This window comes from Mustela nivalis (assembly GCF_964662115.1).
Source record: "Mustela nivalis genome assembly, chromosome: 11".
In the NCBI taxonomy this organism is placed as follows: Eukaryota; Metazoa; Chordata; class Mammalia; order Carnivora; family Mustelidae; genus Mustela; species Mustela nivalis.
This window is the reverse complement of record NC_139030.1, coordinates 82,660,747-82,686,305: the sequence shown is the minus strand read 5'-3', so window position 1 is coordinate 82,686,305 and position 25,559 is coordinate 82,660,747. Positions and strand designations below refer to the sequence as shown.

At 45.5% G+C, this 25,559-nt stretch overlaps 1 protein-coding gene across 1 annotated transcript in view; it reads left to right on the top strand.

Moving 5' to 3' along the window:
• Nucleotides 1-25,559, top strand: part of SGPP2 (sphingosine-1-phosphate phosphatase 2) — a 109,396-nt gene that overhangs the window by 31,086 nt on the left and 52,751 nt on the right. The window contains exon 2 of the mRNA XM_082690422.1: nt 12,583-12,741. Coding sequence (XP_082546548.1) covers nt 12,583-12,741 — 159 coding nt within the window. The remainder of the gene's footprint in view (nt 1-12,582; nt 12,742-25,559) is intronic.

The following is a 25,559-nucleotide window of genomic DNA, read 5'->3' as shown; positions in this document are numbered from 1 at the left end:
TCCCACTCGGGGATATTGTGGTTGGCTGCCCCCGTGGTTCTCCTCATGCTTTCCCCTTCGGCTGAAGGCCTGTCTTCCCTTTGTTGTCTGTCACAGTCACAGTCATCCTTCTGGGACATCTTACTTGCCTCCTCTATGATTTTTTGAATTTATTTTATTTATTCATTATTGTGTTTAAGTAGGCTCCATGCCCAACATAGGGTCCAACACAGGACTTGAACTCATGACCCTGAAATCAAGACCTGGGCTGAGATCTAGAGTCAACAGACTAACCAATCAAGTCGCCCGGGAGCCTCTGATGTCTTTGTTTTTTAAATCATCTTACTTCTTTCCCTCCTTGTATTCCACTGTAGCTGGATACTTCTGACAATTTCTTGTTAATTATACTGTTAAAAAAAACAATGCAAATACAACTACCACTTATTGAACATATATTGAGTGTCTGATGTGCTATGATGTGGTTTATAGAAGGGACTTCATTTCCTCTTCCAAACATCTTTGCAAGGGAGCTGGTGTTAAATGCACCACACAGGTGAGAACACACCTGCTGCACAGGTGAGGCCATACTTCCTGCACAGGTGAGAACATACTTCCTGCACAGGTGAGAAAGTTCAAACCTCCCCAGAGCGGTCCCGGCAGATCTGTCATTGGACCTAAGACTGGGTAACACCCAGACCCTCTTAGGTTCCATTTAGATCTATTTACCTCAACCAGAGGTGGCTGGAGCTGATGAAGGAGGGCTCTGGGTTGCGTGCAAACCCTAGGACTTTCCGAGCCAGGAAGACCTGGGTTTACCTCTTGCATGATGGATTATGGAACTGTTTCTCTTCCTCAGCATAGGGACTGTCAAGGCTCATGCTCATCTCCAGGTCATTTTTTCTTTCTTTTGTTTTCTTTCTTTTTTTAAGATTTTATTTGTTTGAGAGCGAGCGAGCGCACAAGCATGGGGGGCAGCCACAGAAGTGGGGGAGTGGCAGGCTCCCTCCTTGGAGCAGGGAGCCAGACGCACGCCTCTGGATTCCCAGGAGGGGAGATCATGACCTGAGCTGAAAGCAGATGCTTAACCAACTGGAGCCACCCGTGTACCCTCATTCTCTATTTTTCCAGCAGTGCACATTGTAGCCCTTGGATGGCGTTAAAGGGCATCCCTGCAGCTTTTGCATAATCTGGCAAAGAGAATTTAAGTCATTGGGAAGACAAAACAAGCAAACAGTAGTACCAAAAATTATAAACAAGGGGCTTGCAGGGAATGTCATAGGTGTGGATGCTTATTTGGTCGGGTTAGGAAATGAATGAAGAGAGAGGCTCCTAGGCTCCTAGAACGGTGCCTCCAGGTGCCCCCACAGAAGTGGGCAGGGAACTCCGTACAGCGTGGCTGGTGAGATTCCTACTCACACGCACACAGCCCAAGCTTCAGACTTGTTTGCTGCGTCAGTCTACGTGGGGATCTGCCATGAGAATGGGTGAGTGAAAAACTGGAACACAATGAAGGCAGCACTTGTAAAAAATTGACAGCCTGGGGCACCTGGGTGGCTCAGTGTGTTAAGCCTCTGCCTTCAGCTCAGGTCATCATCTCGGGGTCTTAGGACCCAGCCCCGCATCGGGCTCTCTGCTCAGCAGGGAGGCTGCTTCCCTCTCTCTCTGCCTGCCTCTCTGTCTGCTTGTGATCGCTCTTTCTCTGTCAAATCAATAAGTTAAAGTTAAAAAGTTGACAGCCAAAATCGTGATATTAAATAATATCTAGGGTCCTAGGGAAATACAATACAATAAATAATACTTAAAAATTTAAGGGAATTTAAGGGAGGCCTGGGTGGCTCAGTTGGTGAAGCATCTACCTTGGGCTCAGGTCATGATCCCAGGGGCCTAAATTGGAGCCCTACACCAGGCTCCCTGCTCAGTGGGGAGCCTGCATCTCCCTCTGCCTGTGCTCCCCCCGCCGGCTCGTGCGCGCTCTCTCTTTCTGACAAATAAATAAAATCTTCAAAAAATAATTTTTTTTAAAGATTTTATTTATTTATTTGACAGAGAGAAATCACGAGTAGATGGAGAGGCAGGCAGAGAGAGAGGAGGAAGCAGGCTCCCCACTGAGCAGAGAGCCCGATGCGGGACTCGATCCCAGGACCCTGAGATCATGACCTGAGCCGAAGGCAGCGGCTTAACCCACTGAGCCACCCAGGCGCCCCTTCAAAAAATAATTTAAGAGCAGAATCTCAATTTTGTTAGAATACATGTCACCATATGATCTCATTTACAAGTAAGAAAAAGACCAGTGGAGATATCCAAAGGGGTTGAGTCTCAGGGGTGGGACAAGACGGCATCTTTACTTTATTTTTATGTAGTTTTTAGACTCCCAAATATTCCCCGGCAAACTGTGTTAATCAGAAAAAAAACATAAGTGATAATCAGATAATCAGGGAAAAAAAAAAAAACACAAAAAGCAAGTGATCTATTAAAAAAAAAAAAAAACCCAGAACTTTAACTCAAAAATATTAAAAGTGAAACAAGATGAAAACAAAACAAGAGCCGCCTTCCAAAGGCACAAAGAAACCAGAGTATGCCAGGGACAAGCTGGGTAGGAAGGACCATTGTTCCGACCCAGCGTGGCTTTCTTCTTCATCTCCTTTCAAGGGTGTGCACACAATTTCAAAGCTTTTCCTAAGTTTATTTTTCTGACCAGTGGCTTTAAACTGGCTCAGAGAGAACCTTCCAGAGGGAACTGCAGTTTGAAAACATGGTGGAAATTGATGGATTTTCCCCTCCCACACACGCAAGGCTTAGGGAGAGCGTGGAAGGAGCCAGTCTCTGGGGAAGCATGCTCCCCAGGTCCGTCAGTCCTTCCTGGATCTCTTCCACCCCACTCCCTCTCGTGCCCACTGCCCCTTACTGACAGTACCCCAGGGAGTGGATGTGGACCAAGAAAGAAAAATTGTTCCAAAGTACTATCTTCACCATCTTGGATTCCTGGAGAGTTCTAGAAGTAGAGGGCTGGGTTTAACTGGGGAGGGGCAGCGAAGAGAAGGATTTTTTGCTTTCCGCCTTCTCCATGGACTCACAGGCCCGCACTACAACCGTAGACTTGGACAAAGAAAACTCCAAGTTAAAAAGGACAGGCCCTGTTTGGCCCAGCGAAACAAGAAAGGAGCACGAAAGCCTCTGGATAAAACCCCCTTGACTTCAGTGGCCAAATGGTCAGGCTTTATTTTCCTTTTTTCTGATTAAAATATGTTTTTAAGTCTTTAGAAGTAAAAGATCACCAAGAAGAAAACCTTCCAAGGACCCAAGTAATTTTCTTACGTTTTGGTGGTGCCTTCTAATGCTGTAGAAAATGTTTTCTGAAGGGACTTAGGAATGGGTGAGTTCATGCTGCCTGTTAGGACTAAATCAGCCTGTCCACATTCTAAATGTGTGCATCAGGGCAGGAGGGATAAAATTCCCGGATTAAAACTAATGAACTCCAAGTTTATAAGACTCCTTCTTGCACATACAGCTCTTCCAAACGTCATTTTGATAAGTTAATATAAATGAATCAGAAACATCTGTACCAAAAATCCCCCCTGAATACGCAAGGGCTTACCAATTAAGCGGAAGAATGTTTGGTACAATGTGTTTCAGGTTTTAGCAGATCCAAAATGTTTTGAAAAACAGTTAAGTTCTTAACACATTTTGAGAATTTAAAGGGCAGCTGGTTCTCCCCCCCACCCTTAAAAATGGGAATGGTTATTTCTGTTCTTTGTGGTGACTTCTGCTGCTCTTAACTGCCTGGGGAGGGAATTCTCCGAGTAGAGGCCCACATCTCTCAGCTTTGCAAAACGCTGTCCTACCCTCCCTCTCTCTTTCTGATTCTTCAATTTGCTTCGAAGCAGATAATCGTGTGTGTCAGGCACAGGGTTCTGGAAGTGATGATGAGACTGTGTTCTTTCAAGTTGTAGGACCCGTTTCTAGCTTCAGGCGGGGCATTGTTGCCCTGGTGGGTCACTGTCACAATTTCAAGAATTTCACAATCTGGGGAGCCCGGGGCACTCAGTGGGTGAAGTGTCTTCCTTCAGTCCAGGTCATGATCTCAGGGTCCTGGGATCGAGCCCTGCTTGGTGCTCCCTGTTCAGTGGAGAGCCTGCTTCTTCCTCTCCCTCTGCCACTCCCCCTGCTTGTGCACTCTCTCTCTCAAATAAACAAATAAAATCTTGAAAAAAGAAAAAGAGAAAGAGAGAGAGTTTCACAATCTGTGATACTTATTGGTCCGCTCCTTCTGCTGGTGCCCAAGATGACAGCCAACTTTTGAGGACAAGAAAAAGAAGACATCAAATCCCCAGAGGATGGGCTGAAAGGTGATGGATCGGCAGGAGGGAAAAAAACAAAGTTCAAACCCCACTAGAACCTGCTGTCAAATACCGCATCGGGTCCAGTCCCTTCCAGCCACTCTCTTATTCTGGGACACAGACTGAGGGGTCCCAGCAGATGCCAGCCAAGCAGATGAAAGGGGTTCGTGGGCAGTTCTCTTTCAAGCTCTTTTATTCAAGGAAGCTGCCCTTCCATTTTATTGACTCTCAGTGTCACCATCCTGCAATTTTAATCACTGAGCCCTGAGCAGACATCGGTGAGCTCACCCAACTTGTAATTCTATCTGGACTTCAAGATGAAAGGAGAAACCCTAGCTCATTCTTGTTCCTTCTGTTTCCCCTTCAAGGGACACTGCCAATCTTTCTTAGGCTTGCTAAGTAATCATCATTTAATTGTCTCTGTCGGTTGGACAGTCTTGATTCCCTGAACTTAAAAAAATATAATAATAAGAGTAATTAAAGTGATGGGAGCGTATTGGTAAACAGACGTGAATCTAGGACACCACCAGTCTACCTGACTGTGGAAACAGTGGGACCCCCGCCCCCCCATTTAAGTTCAGGGCGGTTAATGAATGATATTTTCACACGACGTTTAAGAAATCAAAACACCAAAGAGTTAAAGCAGGGCTTCTTCTCACTTCTCTGAGCCAAAATTTGTTTTAGTCTTGTCAGAGCAGATCAGATCATGCTCTTATATGAAACTGTCTCAGCAATTTACCACTTCTGCCAGCCTAAAACCCCAAGGCTTGGCCTGACCCCGCTCCTGCTTTGCACCTCCCTCTCTGTCTCTCTCCCCAACTCTCTCTCCCGCCATGTTCCGATGCACGGACCTGGTTGCTTGTTTCAGGGTCTTAGTAAGCGGTCTCTCTGACCCTCAGACCCCGAAGGAACTGGCTCACCTCCCCATCCGGGGCTCAGCTCGAAGGGGTCCTGATTGGTGAGCAACCCCTAAAACACACATACCACTTTGTATCACACTATTCACTTTAATTTCCTCACATTGCTGACTGAAATAATCTTGCTTATTGTCAACTTTCCATCACCAAAGAGCAAACACTGAATGACTCGTCTACAGAGACATGGCCTTTGTGGAGAAAAGATTTGTCATTTTCAGTTTTCTTTTGAAATGTTGGGCCTTGCTTGGTTTGTACATGGTGTGTTAACATGCTAGGTAGTTGTGTCTCATGATAGCTTGAGAGAGTTTATTTTATAAATATTCCTCCAGGGTGTAAGGACAAGTCCACCCAAGCCTAGTCTTTCAGAGCTAGATGGCAGGACACAAACCTTGCAAATCATAGATTCTATTGAAAGAGGCATTGAGTTCCTTGAATTCGCCCTTCCCAATCTCTGGGCTCTAGATCAGAAATTCTGGCTGAATATATGCAGGGTATGACAGCAAGACTAGGTGGAATTTTAGTCCTGAATCTATTGCCATTTGAGGTATTGCCCTAACCATGGAAGGTATTTTTCTGAGGAGCCCCCAGTCTCCATAAATGGCTAAAAATCTGGACACCAGAGGCTGATGCTCCTCTTCCCCCACAATTCCAAGCACATGAAGAAGTAGCCAATCTTGAAAAATAATCCTGGGCAAGCGGGTGCTGGGGGGCAACCTTCGGAAATGAATGAGGACGAGTGTGCAGGCTGAGTGCACGGGAATGCGGATATAAGGAGAAATGACAAAGAATTTCCAAAGTTGTGTTAAAAAAAATTCAGAACTTCCAAAGACCATCAGCTTTAATAGGATATGGGATACTTTCCTCTTAGTTTTTAATCTTTCCTTTAAAAAAAAAAAAAAAAAAGGCAAATTGCTACCTCCTTTGTAACGGAGAACCCAAAGACAGATTCTCAGGCCTGCAGAGGTCAGGGAACCTAGTTTTCAAGCCAGGATCCTACAGGAGTCTGACAGCGCGGCAAAAGCTCTTTTTAGGGAAATAGGTTTGTTTTTCTTTGTTGGGATGCCCTGAGAGGTGAGGCGTGTTTTCGAAACTTCAGGACTCCCTCACTAATTTTGGATTTGTCGTCCAGGAATTTAAACAAACCCTTCTCCAATGAAGGCAAGGAGCCCAAATGCCTACGGGCTTGCTTGCTTCTTTCTCTCTCTCTCTTTCTTTCTTTCCTTTCATTCTTAATAATCAGTTGGTTATTCAATCTGGCTGCTGTTTCAGGGGGAGTATCTCTTTTAAGATTTTATATTTATTTCACACAGAGAGATCACAAGTAGGCAGAGAGAGAGGGGGAAGCAGGCTCCCCACTGAGCAGAGAGCCCGATGAGGGGCTCGATTCCAGGACCCTGAGATCATGACCTGAGCCGAAGGCAGAGGCTTTAACCCACTGAGCCACCCAGGCACCCCACGGGGAGCATCTCTTACACCTGCCAATCTGAGAGCTTGACTTTTGTCTTTAAAAACTCCTCAGTGGGCTGGCCTTTCTACTCAAAGCTCGCAGCTGCACAACATGGCAGCCCCGGGATCACGTGGGAGCTCGCGAGGACGCGCGGCCCCGATCCAGGTGAGGCGCATGCCCGCTAGAACGGCGAAGTGTTTTCTGGGAAATCTCTCCTGCTACCGTCCCCGTCATGGCGGGCCGCTCAGTCACTTCTTTGTGCCGAGGGCTTGGCGGGCGTTATCAGCAACACTGATTGAATCCTGCCAGTGTCCCCAAAGGGTAAGTGCTCTTATTATTCCCATTTACAGAAGGGGAAACTGAGGCCCTGGGAGATCATGGCACTGGTGTGAGACTATGCAGTCGTGCATGTCGGTCCTTTGCTCCAGAGTCTGTGGTCCTGACCCTGGGGGCCTGGTGGCCTTCCCTCTGCCCGGCTTCTGTGTTCAGTGGCTGCTTTCTCGTCAGGGTGTAAAACTTCCCTAAAGCAAGGCCTCCGTGAAGGGAATGCTGCTGTTCAATGTGTTTTTATAAAAGAGCTTTGGACCTTTAACTTCTTTTTAAGTAAGACCAGGCCGTACCCCCATGTAGATGTGACCCCCCCCCACCCCTCGGCCCTAGAAGATGAGCTTCCTGCTACTTTCCATTTGAAGTGTCCTGCTTGGGGTGCCTGGGGGGCTCAGTCGTTAAGCCTTGGGTGCCTTGGGTTCAGGTCATGATCCCCGAGTCCTGGGACCGAGCCCCGTGTGGGCTCCCTGCGCAGCAGAGAGCCTGTTTCTTCCTCTGCTGCCTCCTCTGCTTGTGTTCTCTCTCTGTCTCTGTCACATAAATAATAAAAAGTAAAATAAAGTGCCCTGCTTAGAGCCGCAGACGGCATGCCCCTAGACATGAATCCCTTCGGGCTCTGTTGAAGTAGAGGACTCTCTCAAACTTGACCTTTCAAAAACACGGTTACAGCTCTGATCTGAAGAAAAAAAAAAAAAAAGATAAGTAAAATGACCTCACAAGGACATTGACCCTGAGTTTATGAAATCCTTTAAATAAAGACCTCAAGGTCGGCAGACCCATAACCTGTGTCCTTCTGGCCCCGGGTTCCTTACAGAAAGGAATGAGAGGTCTGACAGAGATGAAGGTCAATGGTTTTCAAGCTGATCTCCGACCTGTGTTCAAGGAGACACTCCAGAGAAAGACTTGGGGGTAACAAGGTGGCCTGGCCTGAAATTAGGGGTCCCTTATACTTCCCCCTCACTTTCAGTTAGTCCAGTCTTTTAGTGTTATTTTATAGAATAGGCTCTGGGATGACATTTTATTTAAGGGGCCTTTCCCCACCTGTAATTGTTTTTCGTATATTAAAAAGCAACGGAGCGGGGCGCCTGGGTGGCTCAGTTGGTTGGACGACTGCCTTCGGCTCAGGTCATGATCCTGGAGTCCCAGGATCGAGTCCCACATCAGGCTCCCAGCTCCATGGGAAGTCTGCTTCTCCCTCTGACCTTCTCCTCGCTCATGTTCTCTCTCACTGTCTCTCTCTCAAATAAATAAAGAAAATCTTAAAAAATAAAAATAAAAAAAGCAACGGAGCTAACCAGACTCTATCCTCTGTTGCTGAGGCTGCTGAGGTGCAGAAGGGCGAATTCACCTCCCCAGGGTCACGTATTGTTTCGGCTAAAAGCAATTCCTTGTATTCCTCTGAAAGCTCAAAGGCTGGGCCAGCTGCCAGGCCCACTCCACGGTCGGTCGCTCCTCTGCTGTCTGGGTCAGCCCTCACTGCATCCAGCGGTGCTGACCTGGCCGGATTTCCTTTTTGTGTAGGACTCTTCAGAGTGTATTTGAAAAACCAAACACCGTTCAAGGTGTTCAGGGGTAGAGGGCGGGTGGGGCGTGGGGAGAGCCAAGTCCAGAAATCCTGTACCTGTGTGCCCTTTCCCTAAGAGCCTGCAGTCACCCCGTGTGGTTCCCCTTCCTTCTGATTTATTTATGCCTTGAAAGCAGCCTTGCTGAGAACACGCAGCAGCAAAACACAGCAGCTGTTCTCCCCCCAAAGGCCGTTCCCAACAGCCCCATCTCGGGAGCCTGCGTTAGAGAAAATTATGCCGTGAAAGGAAAAATTGTTTTCACCTGTGGAAACACTTTTTGTTTTCTAAGTTCCCGAAAACTAAAGCAATAAACAAAACATGCAAATAGGAATGTCTAGGACGTTTGCCACTAGTAATAATGGATATGTGGGCCTTTCTGTCTTATCTTCCCTGTTGACTAGAAACTTCTTCATTTGGCTTTGTGACAGATGAGCAGCTTACTGAGAAATAGTCGATTTCTACACATAGGTCTCCACCCACCTAAATATCCAATGCCTTTATGACCTTTTTGTAAAAACTACCTGCTAATTCCTGCCTCCTGGGTTCGTGGTCCAGAGACGCTGCCCACAGCCTGGCGTGTCAGCCCTGGCGAGTGGCTGGTTCTCCAGAAATCGAGGAGAGTCCTGGGACCTGGTTTCCCTTCTCCCAGCTTCAACTCTGCTCCTCTCTGCCATTGGCTTTATCTACCATTCCCTGTTTCCGCTCCCTCTAATTGTTCCCACTGAGACCAACACAGGCACTGGCATTCTTGTTATGTCCAAAGATATACTGAAGTCCTACACTGAGATTTCCTACAAGGGAAATGTAGATTCTGGTTCGGAAAAGACAAGAACTCTTTTATTTAGGTTCATCTAATTCCCAAGAATTTGGAGACCGATATTGGCTCTCCTGCTACTACTTAATTACATATTCAGAGATGTTATCTAAAAACTCCTTCGGGTGTCCTATATATGTGCTGATATTTTTAGTTTCACTTTTGCTTCTTCTGTTCCTAAGAAGATTTAAAGAATATCTAACTCTCCTCCAAAGAAGAGAATTCCTCAGAGATTGTAAAAAGCAAGTCGAAAGATGTTAATTAGTAGTATGTCACACGAAAGTGATTTGCTGTCGTCCCTGACAGTCTTCCGGTTATTTACCAGGATTAAGGTACTGAACTTGGTCTCAGGTAGAGATCTCTGGGGTAGGGAAATGGTCGTTGCTGAGTGTTGATAACGTCCTATAACCTTTCGGTATCGTGAAACGACACAGGGAGGAGTTGGACCCTTTTCAGAGTCTGGGAAATTCCTCCCTGTAAAGCTTCAAGGCAGGACAGATTCCTGGGTATACTGGTAGTTGGTGGATTAAAATAACAAATCTTTATGTACAAAGGGGTTTTTACAGGTTTTATCTCAAGGACGGGCCTGTAGGATGTACACTTATAAAACAGAAGCCGCTGGATTAAGTCCTCCTATCAGAGAGGGGAAGGAGCTTGTCATTTATTTGTCACAATTTTATTTTATTGGTTCTTATTCTGCAAATCCAGCCCTAATATCTTGGCAGAGAGATGAAACTCTGTACGCTTCCTTATTTCATTCATTGTGGGTATTATTGTCTTCCCTATTTAGGATGGATCTGTCGCCATCCTAACTTGAATTTACTTAGAAGTAAATTTTGTTCCTGAAGAGACATGCAGTGTTTAGCTAAAAGCATGTGCTTGCCCCTGACCAGTGACTTTCTTCTGGGTTGTGCCATGCGCTTCTTGGCTTGAGGCCAAAGCCTTGAACTTCTCATGACTGGAGCTAAGAGCAGTGTCAACTTCCCCCTGAGTCACAGGACTCAGGGGGTGGGAGGGAGGTGGAGATGTTGGAATAAAATTGGGAACCTTTTAGAAGAGAGGAATGCATACTTGGCAGGCAGCCAACAGTGTCAAGTACAGTTAATATTCGTGCAATTTCCAAGGTCATTTTTTTTTATTCCTTAAATATAAAAGTAATCTTGGCTTTTTTTCAAAGCTTCAAACACCATATTGGTCCTTTAAAACTTCATTCCCCCAAGCAGTACTCTCTGGCACCTCCCCCCCCCCCCCACAAGAGCGCCTGGAAGCCAGGCACTGTGCCTGGCTCATCTGAATATCCTTGGCACGCACGGGTTCTCAGTTGCAATAGGCACAGAATGAGTGTTTGCAGAATAAATGCATATGCATCTTACTCTCTGAATTCCCCCAGGATTTGAGCACCTCAGACTTGGTGTAAAACAAAGCAGAGCCAAAACGCAGACCTACAAAAGTCCCTTTACACCATTGCCCCTGCCATAGGTCTGCATCTTCTCCCTATTTTCATCCTTGACATTTTGCTTTGATTTTATTTTTATAAAGTTTATGACTACCATAAAAAGCAGCATGAAAACTCTATTTTTTAGATTGATTTAACAGGGTGACCATGTTTTTGTTTGTTAACTCATTACTAATCTACCATAATTTAAGGACATTTGTCACAGTTTAAAATAGATTGCATATTCCTATTTTAACCCCCTTAAGTCTTTTTTTTCCCCCTGCCTGCTGCCAGGATAAGAGGGAGGGAAGGAATGGTTGAAAATAGGTTTGCATTTTAGCAGACCCTGAATGTTCTTGATGTGTTTCTTTTTTTTTTTTTTTAATATTTTTATTTATTTGACAGAGAGAGATCACAAGTAGGCAGAGAGACAGGCAGAGAGAGGGGGGAAAGCAGGCTCCGTGCTGAGCAGAGAGCCCGATGTGGGGCTCGATCCCAGGACCCTGAGATCATGACCTGAGCCAAAAGCAGAAGCCTTAACCCACTGAGCCACCCAGGCGCCCCCTTGATGTGTTTCTTATACCATCCCTCCACTGGGTTGACTGTACTAATCCCATTTAAAAAGTAAACACAAGGGGCGCCCCAGTGGCTCAGTCACTTAAGCATCTGCCATCGGCTCAAGTCCTGGGATCAAGCCCCAAGTCTGGTTCCCTGCTCACTGGGGAGTCTGCTTCTCCCTCTCCTTCCACTGGGTCTCTCTCTCAAATTTAAAAAAAAAAAAAAAGGTAAACTAAAAATATTCACTGGTGAGTGATGTTTCTAAAGTCCCGTGTTCGTTATCTATGACTGCTGCAGTTCTGTCAGGCCACCACTCGCTCAGTGGCTCAAAACAACACAGATGTATCTTTTTCAGCTGTGGAGGTTCAAGGTCCAAAATGGTTCATATTCAGACAAAACCAAGGCATCACTGAGACTTCATAGCTTTCGGAGCCTCAAGGGGAGAATCTTCCCTTTCTTTTTTCCAGCTTTCAGGGGTGCCCTGCCTCCCTTGCCCGATGGACCTCTCCCCATTTTCAGATCACCCTCTCCTTGACCTTCCTGCCTCCCTCTCCCATTTTGTGAGGATCCTTGTGGTCACACTGAGCCCAAAGAGAATGTGATCTCTCTGTCTCAACATTGTTAATTACACCTGCCAAGTCCTAAGGCAGCAAGTTCACAGATCCCTTAGGATGGGGAAATATTTGGCTATGTTATTCTACCTACTATAATCCTAAACCCAGAAAGTGTCTTCACAGCATTTGCCTTCTGTATATACAAAGGAGACAAGATTGAGGCTTGGCGTGCCTTCTGCTGATAGCCTGTCATGATGCTACTTAATTTTATGAAGAACTAACCTCTTCTGTATCAGGGTTGAGAACATGGATAGCAGTGCTACATGGAAACACCCTGGCAGTTGAGAGCGCATGAGTTTTACACAGAAGTTTTTTTTTTTTAAGATTTTATTTATTTATTTGACAGACAGAGATCACAAGTAGGCAGAGAGGCAGGCAGAGAGAGAGAGAGAGAGGGAAGCAGGCTTCCTGCGGAGCAGAGAGCCCGATGCGGGGCTCGATCCCAGGACCCTGAGATCATGACCCGAGCTGAAGGCAGCAGCCCAAACCACTGAGCCACCCAGGCGCCCCTACACAGAAGTTTTAAAAAGCTTGCCCTACAGTGACATGTTGGAGAGGAACTCAGAGTCTTCTAACTTTTGTCTTTTAGGCTTATGTACAGAAGTACATTGTGAAGAATTATTTCTACTATTACCTGTTCCGATTTTCTGCTGCTCTGGGTCAAGAAGTCTTCTACATCACATTTCTTCCGTTCACTCACTGGAACATTGATCCTTATTTATCCAGAAGACTGATCATCATATGGGTTGTAAGTATGCTTATTACCTACTAACCACAACGACGCCTACAACAACCACCTGCTTTGGAATTCAAGTACTTTGCATATGTGTTGTTATTCTTCTTCTTCTTCTTTTTTTTTAAAATCACTTAGAGTTAAATTTTTATATGGTTTACTTTGGAAATATTTAAAAGCTGTGGACATAACTTGTTTTGTTTGCAAAAACCAGACAAACCTGTGATGCATGTACACTGGCGCACACCTCTGTTTGCAGGAACAAACCCAGAAGAGCGAAGATGTGAGGTGCAGAGAAGAAAGGACGTTTCTGAGAACCCATGTAGGGGCGTAAAAATGCATCCCCCCAAGAGGCCAATTTTAGTACAATCTGACCCAAAACCGAAACTAGAAGCTGTTGACTGATCATTCATTCCAAGTGGTCTTAGAGGCTTAGAACTAGGGGCCTGGCATGTGGGAGGACGCTACCCATCGCTGCTTGAATGTGGTAATGCTTAGCGACTCGTCTGTGAAGGTGAAGGAGTTTTAATGGTCAGCCAGTTCAGAGGTCAGACGGCTTCCCTGGGCAGGGGCACATCAGAGCGAGGCTGCCAGCATGGCTGTTTCCACAACTCAAGATTCTGTGCTGAAAACGGGGGTTCAGGAACACTTGGCTGTGTGAAGGGATCTGGGTTCTTGCACAGCTCTGCTCTGAAAAGCTGTGTGATCTTAAAGAAATGACTCCACCACTCTGGGTTTTATTTTTCTCGTTTGTAGACCAAGTTCTAGGGCCCTCAGGCAGAAACCATAATGTCACATGTCCTTTAGGACAGGGGAAGGGAAATCAAAGGGTAAAGTCCTAGGTGGGGAGGGTGGTGGGGATGGTTAGGGGTAGTAGAGGGAGTGGGGGTGTTAGTGAGAGTCACGGTGTGGCCACTAGGGGCACTGGGGAGCAGCCACCTCTCAGTTCCACCTGTGACCGCCCTGAAGCAACTGGGCTGGAGCTGTTAGATTTGTTTTTCGTGGGAAGCCTCCCATTTTTTAAATGTAGGCATACATCTTTAAAACATTATGCATCAGCTGAACAAAGAATCCTTGAAGTCCACATGTACGAGGACTGGTTTGAAGCCTGTAGCCTAGAGCTTTAACCACTAAGGTCTCCAGGGCTTATGGTTATGATTATTTGGCCCCAAATTCTTCCCGACTTTTTTTTTTCTCCTTTTCTCTCTAAACCGACAAGCCACTGGTTCCTTTCCTCATCCCTGTCTCCCAAGCAGTCCTCTTCTGAAATCTAGCTCCTGTATGAGTGAGAGTATGACCTGAGACTCTGCAAAAGCATAGGCTTCTTGCAAAAGGCGAAAGGTGGTGTCATCAGTCATGCATGTCTCTTTCTGCTGTCCCTCCGAGACCTGCAGAGCAGGGCCGTCCCGGCTCCACTGGGAAGGCAAGGAGCGCGCATGGGGGCAGGGCAGGGAGCATTTCTGAAATGCAGCAAAGGGGCTGGGTGCTTGAGTTTCCTCCCATTCATTTACTTTCTATATGTGTGTGCATATGAATATATATCAGTTTTCCAACTTCTGTGGTGGTTGAGGGAGGCAGATGATGTTAAACCCTTTTATAATTGTTCACGTATGCCATCGGCTCGAGGCCTGCTGTATCCCCCACTGAGAGTGGTCCGTTTTTCCTGAGCAGCTGAGAGAAACTTTACACCGGATGGTAGTCAGGGGTCTCTCTGATTGTCGTTTGGTTGTCACGTCTTCCTTTCAAAGTGCCCGAAGGATTTCCTGTGTGAGGTGGAATTACCAGTCTTTTGTCAGAGAGTGAGTAGATCAGATCTTTTCCTGAGAAAGGAAAAGAGCAACCTTTGAGTAGTAGATTGTCTTGTGCTTTGGTGACCTGTTCCTTGCTTTTAAAAAAATGGGTTGTGCGCTCAGGTCCACAGGCCACCGGGCTCGAGGTTCCACGTCCTGTGTGGTCAGTCGGATCCTCGAAGCAGTGAATTCCTAGTAGGTCTGTGTGCAGACAGTGGAGGCCATTTTAGGAGATAGACAAGAACAGTGAGGGACAGGGACAAGCAGAGGTGGAGGGGGAGAGGTAGGAGGGGGGAGGGGGAGAGAGAGAGAGAGCAGCCCAAGAGACTTAGATGGAAAGGTATGTTGGGAGGTGGGGAGGAGGGAGCTCTGTGCCTGTGGCAGAGATAATAAAGGATGCTTGGTTTGGCTCTGGGAAGAAGGCAGGAAGGGAAGGGGAGTCCCTGGTGGGTTTGGTGAGAGTGGGGGAGGTTAGGAGGGATGGCAGGATGGAGCACAGTGAGGCCCTCCCCGGGAAGCAGCTTCCTCTGAGGCAGCCTCTCTGGCAGAAGGGACATGGGTCTTTAGGGAGTGAGGATGCAGCCACACCAATGACACAGGGCAGAGTGCGAAGCCTCCTAGCATTAAACATCTTCTCTCGTCCAAGAGGCTTGGAAAGGCAACTGTGTTCAGGAGCGCTAAACCTCTTGTGAGATTTTCTGTCCGTTCCACGGTTTTCCTTGGATGGAATCCCAACAGGTGTTATTGCATTAAAAAATTACTTGTTATCACGGGGGTGACTCATACCATCTGAGGTAGCTTAGCAGAATTTATGGTTCTAGTGAGCACTTCCTCCTCGCAATCCTGACTATACCCCCACCCCCACCCCCACACACAGTACATCTTCTATTGCTTTTACTGGCATCTGTGTTGTTTATCTTATTTGATTTCATAACAATGGGTGAGTATCATTTTCATCATTTTATAGATCAGGAGAGTAATGCTTCAAATAATACTGAGCCATAGCCTACATTGAGTGCATCAGCGTCGTTCTACAACTTACGCCTTCCGTGAGACGACGCCTTCCATATTTTTACCTCCTTGAACCCTGCCTGTGATCCTGAGAGGTGGTGCTTGTCAGCCCATTTTACAGATCAGAAACTGGTATCTAGAAAGACTGAATAACTCACCCGTGATCACATTGGCTTGAGTGGACTTGATCCTGGCATCCAGGGCCTCGTGGGCTGGAGGCAGCTGCTGCTGTCAGTTCTTAGAACAGAGCTAAATGATATGAAGAGCTTCTCCTCTTTTTTTTTTTTTTTAATTTTTTTAAGAGGTGTTAAAACCAAGGCTTTAAGCATTAAAATCACTTGCCCAAAGTTACCCTCGTTTTTTGTTTTTTGTTTTTAAGATTTATTTTTAAGTTATTTCCACATAGAACCTGGGGCTCAAACTTACAACCCCAAGATCAAGAGTTGTTTGTTCTACCAGCTAAGCTAACCAGGTGCCCCCCAAAGTTACCTTCTATTGCATATTTGCTATAATTGTGTTTCAGGTTTGCCCATCTGACATTTATGAACTCTGTATTTTATTTAAGTGTCTTTTATGTAACTTTCTTGACAAGTCAGAGTATTTCATCCCAGAAAATTTAGACAAGCGAGCCTTTTTAGTTAGCTAAAAGACATCTGTCAAGTCATCATTTCCCTCTTCTGTCACTTACCAGGGTATTTAACCTGGCATTGGATTCCACCATTGGATTTCATGGAGCAGAGATGACTGTGAATGGTAATTGACCTAGATTCTCATGAAAATACATGGCAGACCGTGCTTTAGGAAGAGTCACTATCCAGAGTTACTGTCCCATCTCTTGTCTTCCACTTTGGTGTGGTGGCACCCCTACCAAAAAATAAAGGCTTTAAAACAATATTGCTGTGTCTCAAAAAGATGAGAGACCATTTCATTGAATCTGCATGGTGGTCGGCTTTGTAACGTGAGGCAAAATCTCACTTTCTGCTAAGTCAAGTTATTCTCCATTTAGTAAAATAGCAGTGCAAATATCAATACCACAGTTCATCCTTGGGAAGCTCCTTTTTGTCTGCTCTTATGTTACTTATTTCTATACTGCTCTTTTAAGATATCTCTTGGCATTCAAAATGAGATGGAAGTAAAATGGGAAAAGCAAAATTAGGGGAAATATGGATAAATTAGGAGATAAAGGCCTAGTCTGAAATGAAATGTAGCTTACTGATTCAAAGTTGAGCCGCAAATTTGTCTTTGACTTCGTCCTAACCAAGCCAAAATGAGATTCAGTTACATCTACTAGAAAACATTTGGTTTATTCCTAAGGGAGCAAAACTTCTTCTGACACACAGAGTTCATAGAATCGTTGAGCTCTGTTGCTAAATTATTTTCCTAGAAATAGTTTGGTATCAAGCATCCCCATCGTGTGTGAGTACCCCTTTTGACATTTCCTCATAAACTTTGTGCATTCTTATTTTTAAATCACTGCTAATTTCACCAATGGGAAAAAAATGTTATCTCAGTTAATTTTCATTTCATATAGTTTTAGTGAAGATGAAAGCATTTTTCAGATTTTTATTAACCATTTGTATGAACTCCTCTGTGAATTGTTATTCTGCCTTTTGAGTGTGTGTGTGTGTGTGTGTTTAAAGAGAGGCTTTAGTTTTTAAATGGATTTTTCATCAGTTATAAAAATGATACTGAGCTATTGATTTTTTTCCATGGATCAGAGACCATGTATCTTTACAAATAAGATTTTTAGAAGTTTGAGACTTTGAGAAATGATATTTAAATTTATGGTGTCATTAATAGTGACTTAAAGCCCTTTAAACCTGAACAACACCGGTTCCTTTGGTTAAGTGTCTGACTTGATTTTGGCTCAGGTCATGATCTCAGGGTCCTGGGATTGAGGCCCATGTCTGGGCTCCATGCTTAGTGGGGAGTCTGTTTGAGGATTCTCTGTCTCTCTCCCTCTGCCCCTCCACCACCCTCTAAAATAAATAAATCTTTTACAAAAATTGAATTTCAGTGCTTTTCTACTGGGTATTCAGTTTGGGCACAGACCTCACCACTCCCTGTTGTATTACCCTTTGTGACCACACTGGCCCCTTTCAGGCATTTGAATTTGGGATTCCTAATTTCAGGCACCTAATCTTTCTGACTAATAGTTTCTCTGGCCATAAATAGCTTACTCCAGTGACCGGCCCTTAGAAAACCTGGTTCCTGATGCCTGAACTCCAGTAAAGTTAAAATTTGTCTCGAGTTTTTCCTTGCCTTTTTTTCTACTTGTAAACATTCTTCTCATTTGTAAACACAGCACGTTTGCACATGAGAAAATTTGCAGATTTTTTTCTAACATCAAAAGATCTGTTCCCCATCATTCTTACTTAAGTATGACTATTTTAAGAAATTATTACCCTATCTAAACTATTCTGACAGTTTTTCTGATGGCTGCTTCTGAATGTTTTCAGGCAGAGTTCATCTCTCTTCTAAGAATCCATGGCTTCTGCTGACGTCTCTGATTGGAAGCCAGGCCCGCATGTGGGGGGTAGGACGGGGGGGCTCCTTCCACTTCCATCCTCAGCTCTGAGGTCTGGTCAGAAGGATCTGGTCCTGTAATACCATGAAAGGAACACCAGGCTGATGTTTATAGGTAGTGTTGTTTGGTTCCCAGAAAGAGAGACCCACTCAAAGTTGCTCGGGAAAAGGGGGACTTAGCGTAAGATTCCAGGGAATCTGAGAGCCAGAATGTCACAGGGCCAGACTCCTGTGGACAGTGTGGTCCTCTGCTCAATGAAGCTGGGATCCCATGTACTTGCTGCTTCACCTCCTGTTGCCAGCTGGTCACCTCCCAATGGTCCTTTCCTTTAGATTTTCAAGACCAACGGACCCAGCTCAGTAAGTCTCATGATTTCAGCCATCTCGTGCCAGTCAAACTTGGTCCAAACAGCTCTTTTGGGGTGGGGATAGACAGTTAATTGAGGCACAGAGCCATGGGCCAGGTCAGAATATCAAGACTTGAACCATAATCCTTGCAGTGAAACCTGTGCAAGGCGGGTGAGGATTCCCGCCAGCAGCGCCCCTAGCTCTCAAATGGAAGGACTCAGCTAGACGATACTCAGAGGCCTGCAACACAACACGGTCCTGAGTCCTCTTTGTATGTCTGCTGTGTGACTCTTAGAAGAGCTTCAGCTATGGTGTGGAGTAAGAAGCAAAAGAGCCAGTGCTGGGCCAGATCACATTTAAAAAAACAAAAACCAAACCCATGTCCTCTCTTTTGCAGACCGAATGCTAATGTGGCTTTACTAATTTTGTCTCTTTGCGGTGAATCCCGTCAGTGTTAGTGCAGTTGACATCCATATCCAATCCATTGCCGAATAATTGTTGGGCTGCCCGCTGTTTGTGTTCAACAGGATCGAAGGAACACTTTAAAGGAAAATGCTTAATTGCTTGGTGAATATAAAAGGAATCTGAACAGATTTCTTTTTGCCAGGCCCTTCTGTTCCTAGTCTTTTCAGTCATATTCACACTGGAGAGCTGAAGTTTGAAATGATGCATTTCACGTGGCTCACATGCTGATTACTGAACACTAGCTGGCTGATATCTGTGGTTCAAAGACCTGAAATTTACACTTAAACTGTGCCCGTGATCTAGACAGTGTCTAATGGCCATGGAGTCTAGAGTAATATTTTATAAAGCTGACCCATCAGTTGGTTAAGAGGCAAACTTTGTGATAACCTGTCGCAGTGGGCAGAATGGAGCCCTGTCTCTGGACGTGGGCAGGCTGCCATCTGGCTGTCCCACAGGGGAGTAAGGAAGAAGAGGGGAACGGCCGCCCAGTCCCTGTAATTCATTCCCCTCGTCCAGGGTCACTTTAAGTGCCCAGAGATGACTTTAAATGTGATTAACTCCTAATCCTCTGTTTAAACCACTACCACCGTTCACTTCAAAAGATTGCCCTGCTCGTTAAATTGGTTCTTGCCTGAGATTAATGAGTCTTGAAAAGTATTCAACACTGGCCAGATTGTAACCCACGCTAACTTGCATTGAATGAAGCAGAATTAGGCGGCAGAGATGCTGCCCAGTTTCTCTGAAGTAGCATCTCTTAATTTAGTTTTAGTTAAATATTAAGTAAATGGCTCTAGGGGGTTTCTTTTGCAAACTCTATTGGTTTGGTTTTGAAACGCAGTAAGGAAATAGTTTGGTTTTAGTCTGGGTTCAAAAAAAAGAAAAGCTTAAAACTGGTGAACAGATAGTTTGGGTCTCTCTTTGGATCGTGGGTCATTCTCATTACTGGAGAAATGACCCCCCCATATGATGCCTGGAAAATGTGCCCACATTCTTCCCTACTCCTCCTGCCACCCTGCCCTCCAATACTGTCCCTGTTTCCTGCCCCTTAAGACTGCAGTACTGGATTCAGTTTGGTTCTGTTTTGATTGAGCAGAATTGTAATCCTTCCAGATAGTGGCCCCCCTTTCCAAGTATCCCCTTCTAAATGTGCCACTTAATTTATCTTGTGGGTATGTGATGGCTTTAGAGCTTAGTTAGGTATGAAGTTGTTTGTTAGAAACCCCAGGGGCCTGGAGGTAGGATGCCTTTATGGAGCCGCTGCTTTTTTTTTTTTTTTCTTTTAAATTAACATATAATGTATGATTTGTTTCAGGGGCACAGGTCTGTGATTCATTAGTTTTACACAATTCATGGCACTCACCATAGCACATACCCTTCCCAGTGTCCATCACCCAGCCACCCCATCCCTCCCCCGCAACCCCCCAACAACCCTCAGTTTCCTGAGATTAAGAGTCTCTTACGGTTTGTCTCCCTTTCTAGTTTCATCCTGTTTCATTTTTCCCTCCCTTCCCCTATGATCCTCTGTCTTGTTTCTCAAATTCCTCATATCAGTGAGATCATATAATTGTCTTTCTCTGATTGACTTATTTCGCTTAGCATAACACCTTCTAGTTCCATCCACATTGTTGCAAATGGCAAGCTTTATGGAGCTCCTAAAATAATGCGAAACACTAAATATTTCATAGAGTTTTGTGTGCGGTTAGTCCTTATCGGCTCCCTTTGGTTTCCTGGAAGCATTTCAAGTCTTATATAAAAAATAAACAAACAAACCAAAAAAAAAAAAAAACCCAAATAGTATTCGCCAAGTCCTGTCCAGAGCAGAAACTGAGAAACAGTCAGGCAGGGAGGAGCAAAAGGCATTTGGGACTCTCCGAATTCACTGGAGTGGCCCCGGGAAGGGGGTCGGGAGCTGCTGCGCCCCTCTGCCTGTGAGACAGTCCCTGCAGGGCTTTACAAAGTACCCTCCTGGATGGGACTTGTGTCCCAGATTCCCTCCCTGTCACCTAATCCACAGGCCATGGGTGGTGGTGGGGGCAGTCTTTCTGATAAAATTTTCAAATTAAATCTGAACAAAACTCATTTTTTTTTCCTACCAATCAATTCCATTTACAAAGCTGTATTCTTGAAATGGGTCTGCTTAGGGTCTGCTTACAGACCCTCCTCTCCACGCCAGACCTTTTATATCTATGAACCCCACTTTGCAGATGAGAAAACCGAAACCCAAAGGATTAAGTGACTTAACCCAAGGGACAGAACCAGTGAGTAACACAGGGAGGGCTCACCCCTGGTTCTAGCTCCAGACTCCAGGTCCTTCTCCTCTTGCTTGAACTGTGGCTGCACTTGGCTCATTCCCCACCCACCCACGAAATGCAATTCTTCGGGAAACACTCTGGGCCTGTGAGGTTAGAATGTCTCCTTTACAAGTGCCCTGTGGGGTACAACAGCCCTGTCACAGATTTCCCAGACATTCACCCCTCACTTCTCTGTGCAGGGGTCCCTGTGAATAACCCGCTGGTCAGACCATGTGCCCCAGATCTGCTCCACTTTTCCAGAAGGCCTGGAGCCCAGGAGGGTGGAGAAGGGCTTTGGTAGCTTTGTTTCAGGGCTGGAAGCCTGAGGTCTGTTGCCTGCCCACCCCATGGGCTTGTCATACCTGGGCCCACTCTCCACGTCCTTGCCCTAGCGTGCAGAGCAGTCACGTGGAAAAGGAGGAGCGAATATAAGAGTGGCCCTTTATCCCACGAGGAGATGGTGATTTGACCCTCAGGGGGCTATCCTTGCCTGAGGAGACAACCTCCTGGGGAAGGCCAGCCTTTTTCTTGTCACCATCATGCCCTGCATGCCTTGTGTTTCCCAGGCTTGTGGTCTCCAGGCACCTTCATCAGCGGTGCATTCCGCGCCTATGGGCCCCTCAGTGCGAGGATGAGGAGTCTTACTTTCCTCAGCAGCTCTCCCAGAGCTTTTGAGGGTCGGGAAATTTCACCTTTGCTGGGAAGGGGAAGGAGAGGCCTTTGGTAGTTAAGTGCTCTACCTGTTTATAGCTGGAAGGTCATGCTTTAGTTAGGCCTCCAGAATTTTCTGGAAGCCTGAGACCTGCTAGACAAACCCAGTCTTACTAACCTGCTGGCTGTCCTCTCTCCTCCTCCCTGCCCTTTCACCTGCGCAGCACCAGAGCTTCCCAGAGGAGGCAGTTGTAGCCTCTTCTCCCCAGGGCAGACAGCACGGGAGACTCTCCCCAGTGGGCGGCCCAGCTGCCACCAGCCCCAGTCAGGCCCTTTTGCTCTGGTGGCTTCTGCAGGCACACACAGCAGCCAGGAGGCACTAGGCCTGCTTGGTGGGAGTCGGACCTCGGTCATCTGAAGATTAATCTGGGAGACTGAGGCTTGCTCAGACTCCAGAGGCCCCAGCTCTGACTCCGGTCCATCTGCTGGCATCGGAGCCCCACCCCAGCACTGTCCTCGGGGGTCTGTCCTCTGGGTGCAGCCCATTTGTTCTTATCTTGTCCCCTGTGAGGTGGAGAGAATATATACTTTTCAAGGAGCCACAGTATGAGTGCTTATGAATACATGACAGCCGAAAATTCAGAAGCGTAAGCGACGTGTTCCTCCCAGGAGCACAGCCTCCATGTCAGCTTTCAAGACCATGATGGCTCAGCGTGGTGACAGCCATCATTTATCAAGTACCAACTCTGCTAGATGCAGACAATGGACTTACAGACATTACTGAGCACACTAGAGGCACTGCTGTTATTCTCCTTCTAAAGGCAAAGAAGCAGTGAGGGCAGAGACTGGGTTTGAACCCATGACTCTCTGATCCCAGAATCCTGGCCACGAGCCACTGCCATCTGCACTAGCCTTTTCCCTTAAATACATTCAGTGTACCTCCACTTTTTTATGTATTTAACATGCTCAATTTTATTTTTTTCATTTTATAAATAGCAAACTCCGTTAATACAAAAAGGTAGAAAATAAGAAAAAGTTTCCTAAATTCTACCTCCTTTATTGATTGGAGGCCAGTTCACCCCTTCCATCTCTTTGCCGCCCCAGCCACACAATATTTGACCACAGTATAGGGTTTGTGTACTGCTTAGAACATTAAAAAGGGCTCAACATTCACGCATGAATACAGAAGAAAGAGGGAACCGGTCGGGATGACTCAGGAATCTTTCAGCTTAAAAGGAATAATTGAATGAGAGGATGGTTTGTTTGCCCTAAGAGGTAGGAGACTTGAATTCTAATCCAAGTGAAAATTGCTCCCTATTTAACACAGCGTGGGTTTCGGCAAGCTGAGAGGGGCTCCTAGCTTGCAGCCTGTTCGAGGTATGCAACCTATGGTAGTCCAAAGTTTACTAGTAGCTCCTCAAATGACCTTTCTGGGCCTGTCTGACCATCTATGAAATATGGACTTGAACAAAATAACCACAGGGCTCCTCTTATTTTGAGAGTTTTGCAATTATAAAAAATATTGATGCGGATGGTCTTTCCAGAAAACAGTCTTTAATCCTAAGATCTGACTTTGATAATGCATCTGGCCCCATAATATTTCCCTGGAGAGACGCCCCCTACACCTTGACTGGGTTAGCTCCTACTGGTTTTTCTGGGGTTGCACATGAAGAGCTATAGTGGTTCCCTATGAAAAGGGTCCTTAGTGGAGCCACTCCAAGTCTGAGTCCCTAGGAACCATTTGGCCTTCAGGCCGAGGAGGGACAGAGAGACTCACTGAAGGTTCAAGACTCCTCCTGGTTTGGGCACAATGGCAATGGCAGACATCAAGCGCGCAAATCTAGCTCTGAGCTTCTGTGTGCGCGTGCGCACTGTGGCACGTATGAATTCATTGTATGGCATATGCGCAGATTTAACTAGAAAAAGATGTTGGTTTTTGTTCTTTCAAAATTAAATTTCTTCTGGCATTCACAGGCACTGAAATCAGAGGGGAAAAAATGTTTTGTTCAACTTGAAAATGTTTTTCAAACACAGAGCAGTTTGACTCTAGAGGATGGGAAATGACGTTCTGAAGGTTTTTCCAGAAACTCTTAACTTGGAAATTAACAAGCTGTGAGCAGCCGTAAGCAGGCTTCCTTTTAAACTAACACGGCTATACCAATAAAGGCTCAGTGAAAGAAATAAAAGCTGATTTCTTTTATGAGGCCATAATAGAAGGTGCAGGCAAAGGAGAAAATGAATCTGCATGTAATACTAACGCTACAATCCACCCGGGTGGGATAGGGGCTGCCTGTGGGAAGTCAGCCCATCCCCGCCTGACCACACCCCAAGAGGGCTTCGTAAAGAAGGGGCCATGAAACAGATCAAGGTTGAGCAATTTCCAGTGTTTGACTACATAATTGGAAAAAAACATTTAGCTAGAAAGAGGGGACATGGGGCCGGGGCAGGGGGTAGGGGATGGAGAGGGGTGGATTGAAAGTCTCCATTTTTCTCTAGCCAACAAAACTCACAAGGTGACTGTTTCATTGGAATTCATTAAAAACAAAAACAAAACAAAACAAAAAAACCAGAAACTTGTTCTGTTCACTTGGGTAGCATTCCCAACTCGCTAAATGTTCCTTTGAGGCTTTTGCTTATTGGGGCCTGGATTCAGAAATTCAGAAACCTAAATTTGTACTGTAGAAAGCTTTTCAAATGTGTAAGACTGAATTTTATGCTTAAAAAAATTTCGCTTAATCTACAAAGAATGTTTGACTATTCCCCCTGCCCCGGGGGGGGGGGCAATTAAAAGGGTATGATTAACATTGAATGGATTAAATAATTGAAACTGTCAAGAACCTGGGTTTCAGAAAACCAGGTGCTCATCTATGTTTAAAAACCTCTCCTTTACCTACAAGAGTGTTGAAGGTGTGCTAATTGGTTACCTAGCTCTCTAATGAACATTGATCTTGGGTAATTTTATACATTCATGAGGAATATAGTTTAAAGAAAACCTATGATACAATATAAAATAAAACTACCTAGAGCCTTCTTAGGGGGTCATCTTTAAGATCAAAACCTTAAACACCATTCATGAGATGGATCCTGGTTCAGAAAGTAATCTTGAAAAATGGAACAGCAGCTTCTGTGATTGCGATTACCCTACAAAAGCCAAGGTGAATGGACAGGCACCCAAAGCAAAACCCCAGGATAAATTCTCTGTTGTGGTCCCCTGGCCATTTTTCACCCTTTGCAACCTGAAACGCTGGGAGTATGTGCATTTACACACCAGACATTGAGACAAGTGGGAAGACAAGCAAGGCGTCTCCTAAAACATCTGCCTCTTGGGTTCTTGGAGAGACATCAGGCTTGAGTGTCTACCTGTAGTTTTTTGTTTGGGGATCTTGTGACCATAAACTTAACGCATTAGTCATTGCTACCAATGCTTTGGTCCTCAGCTATGTCCAGGTGGACCCCTGGGTGAGTAAAAGCAGATTAAAATGTGCTTTTCTCTTAAGATGATGAGATGGTGCCGGAGTGTAATTTGATCTCATGCCTGCTGTGTGAAACCACGGGACACAAGCAAATGCTGTAGAAATAGGAACTGTTGCATTTCTTTATCTACAATATGATGTTGGAAGCATGTTGATAGGTTCCACACATGGAATAGAAGTTCCATGAGTCAGTCATTGTTTCTAAAAATAATGTTTAAAAAAAAAAAGAAGCCTACAAGCCCACAGATGGCATAACACTTCCAAATATGTTCCTTTCC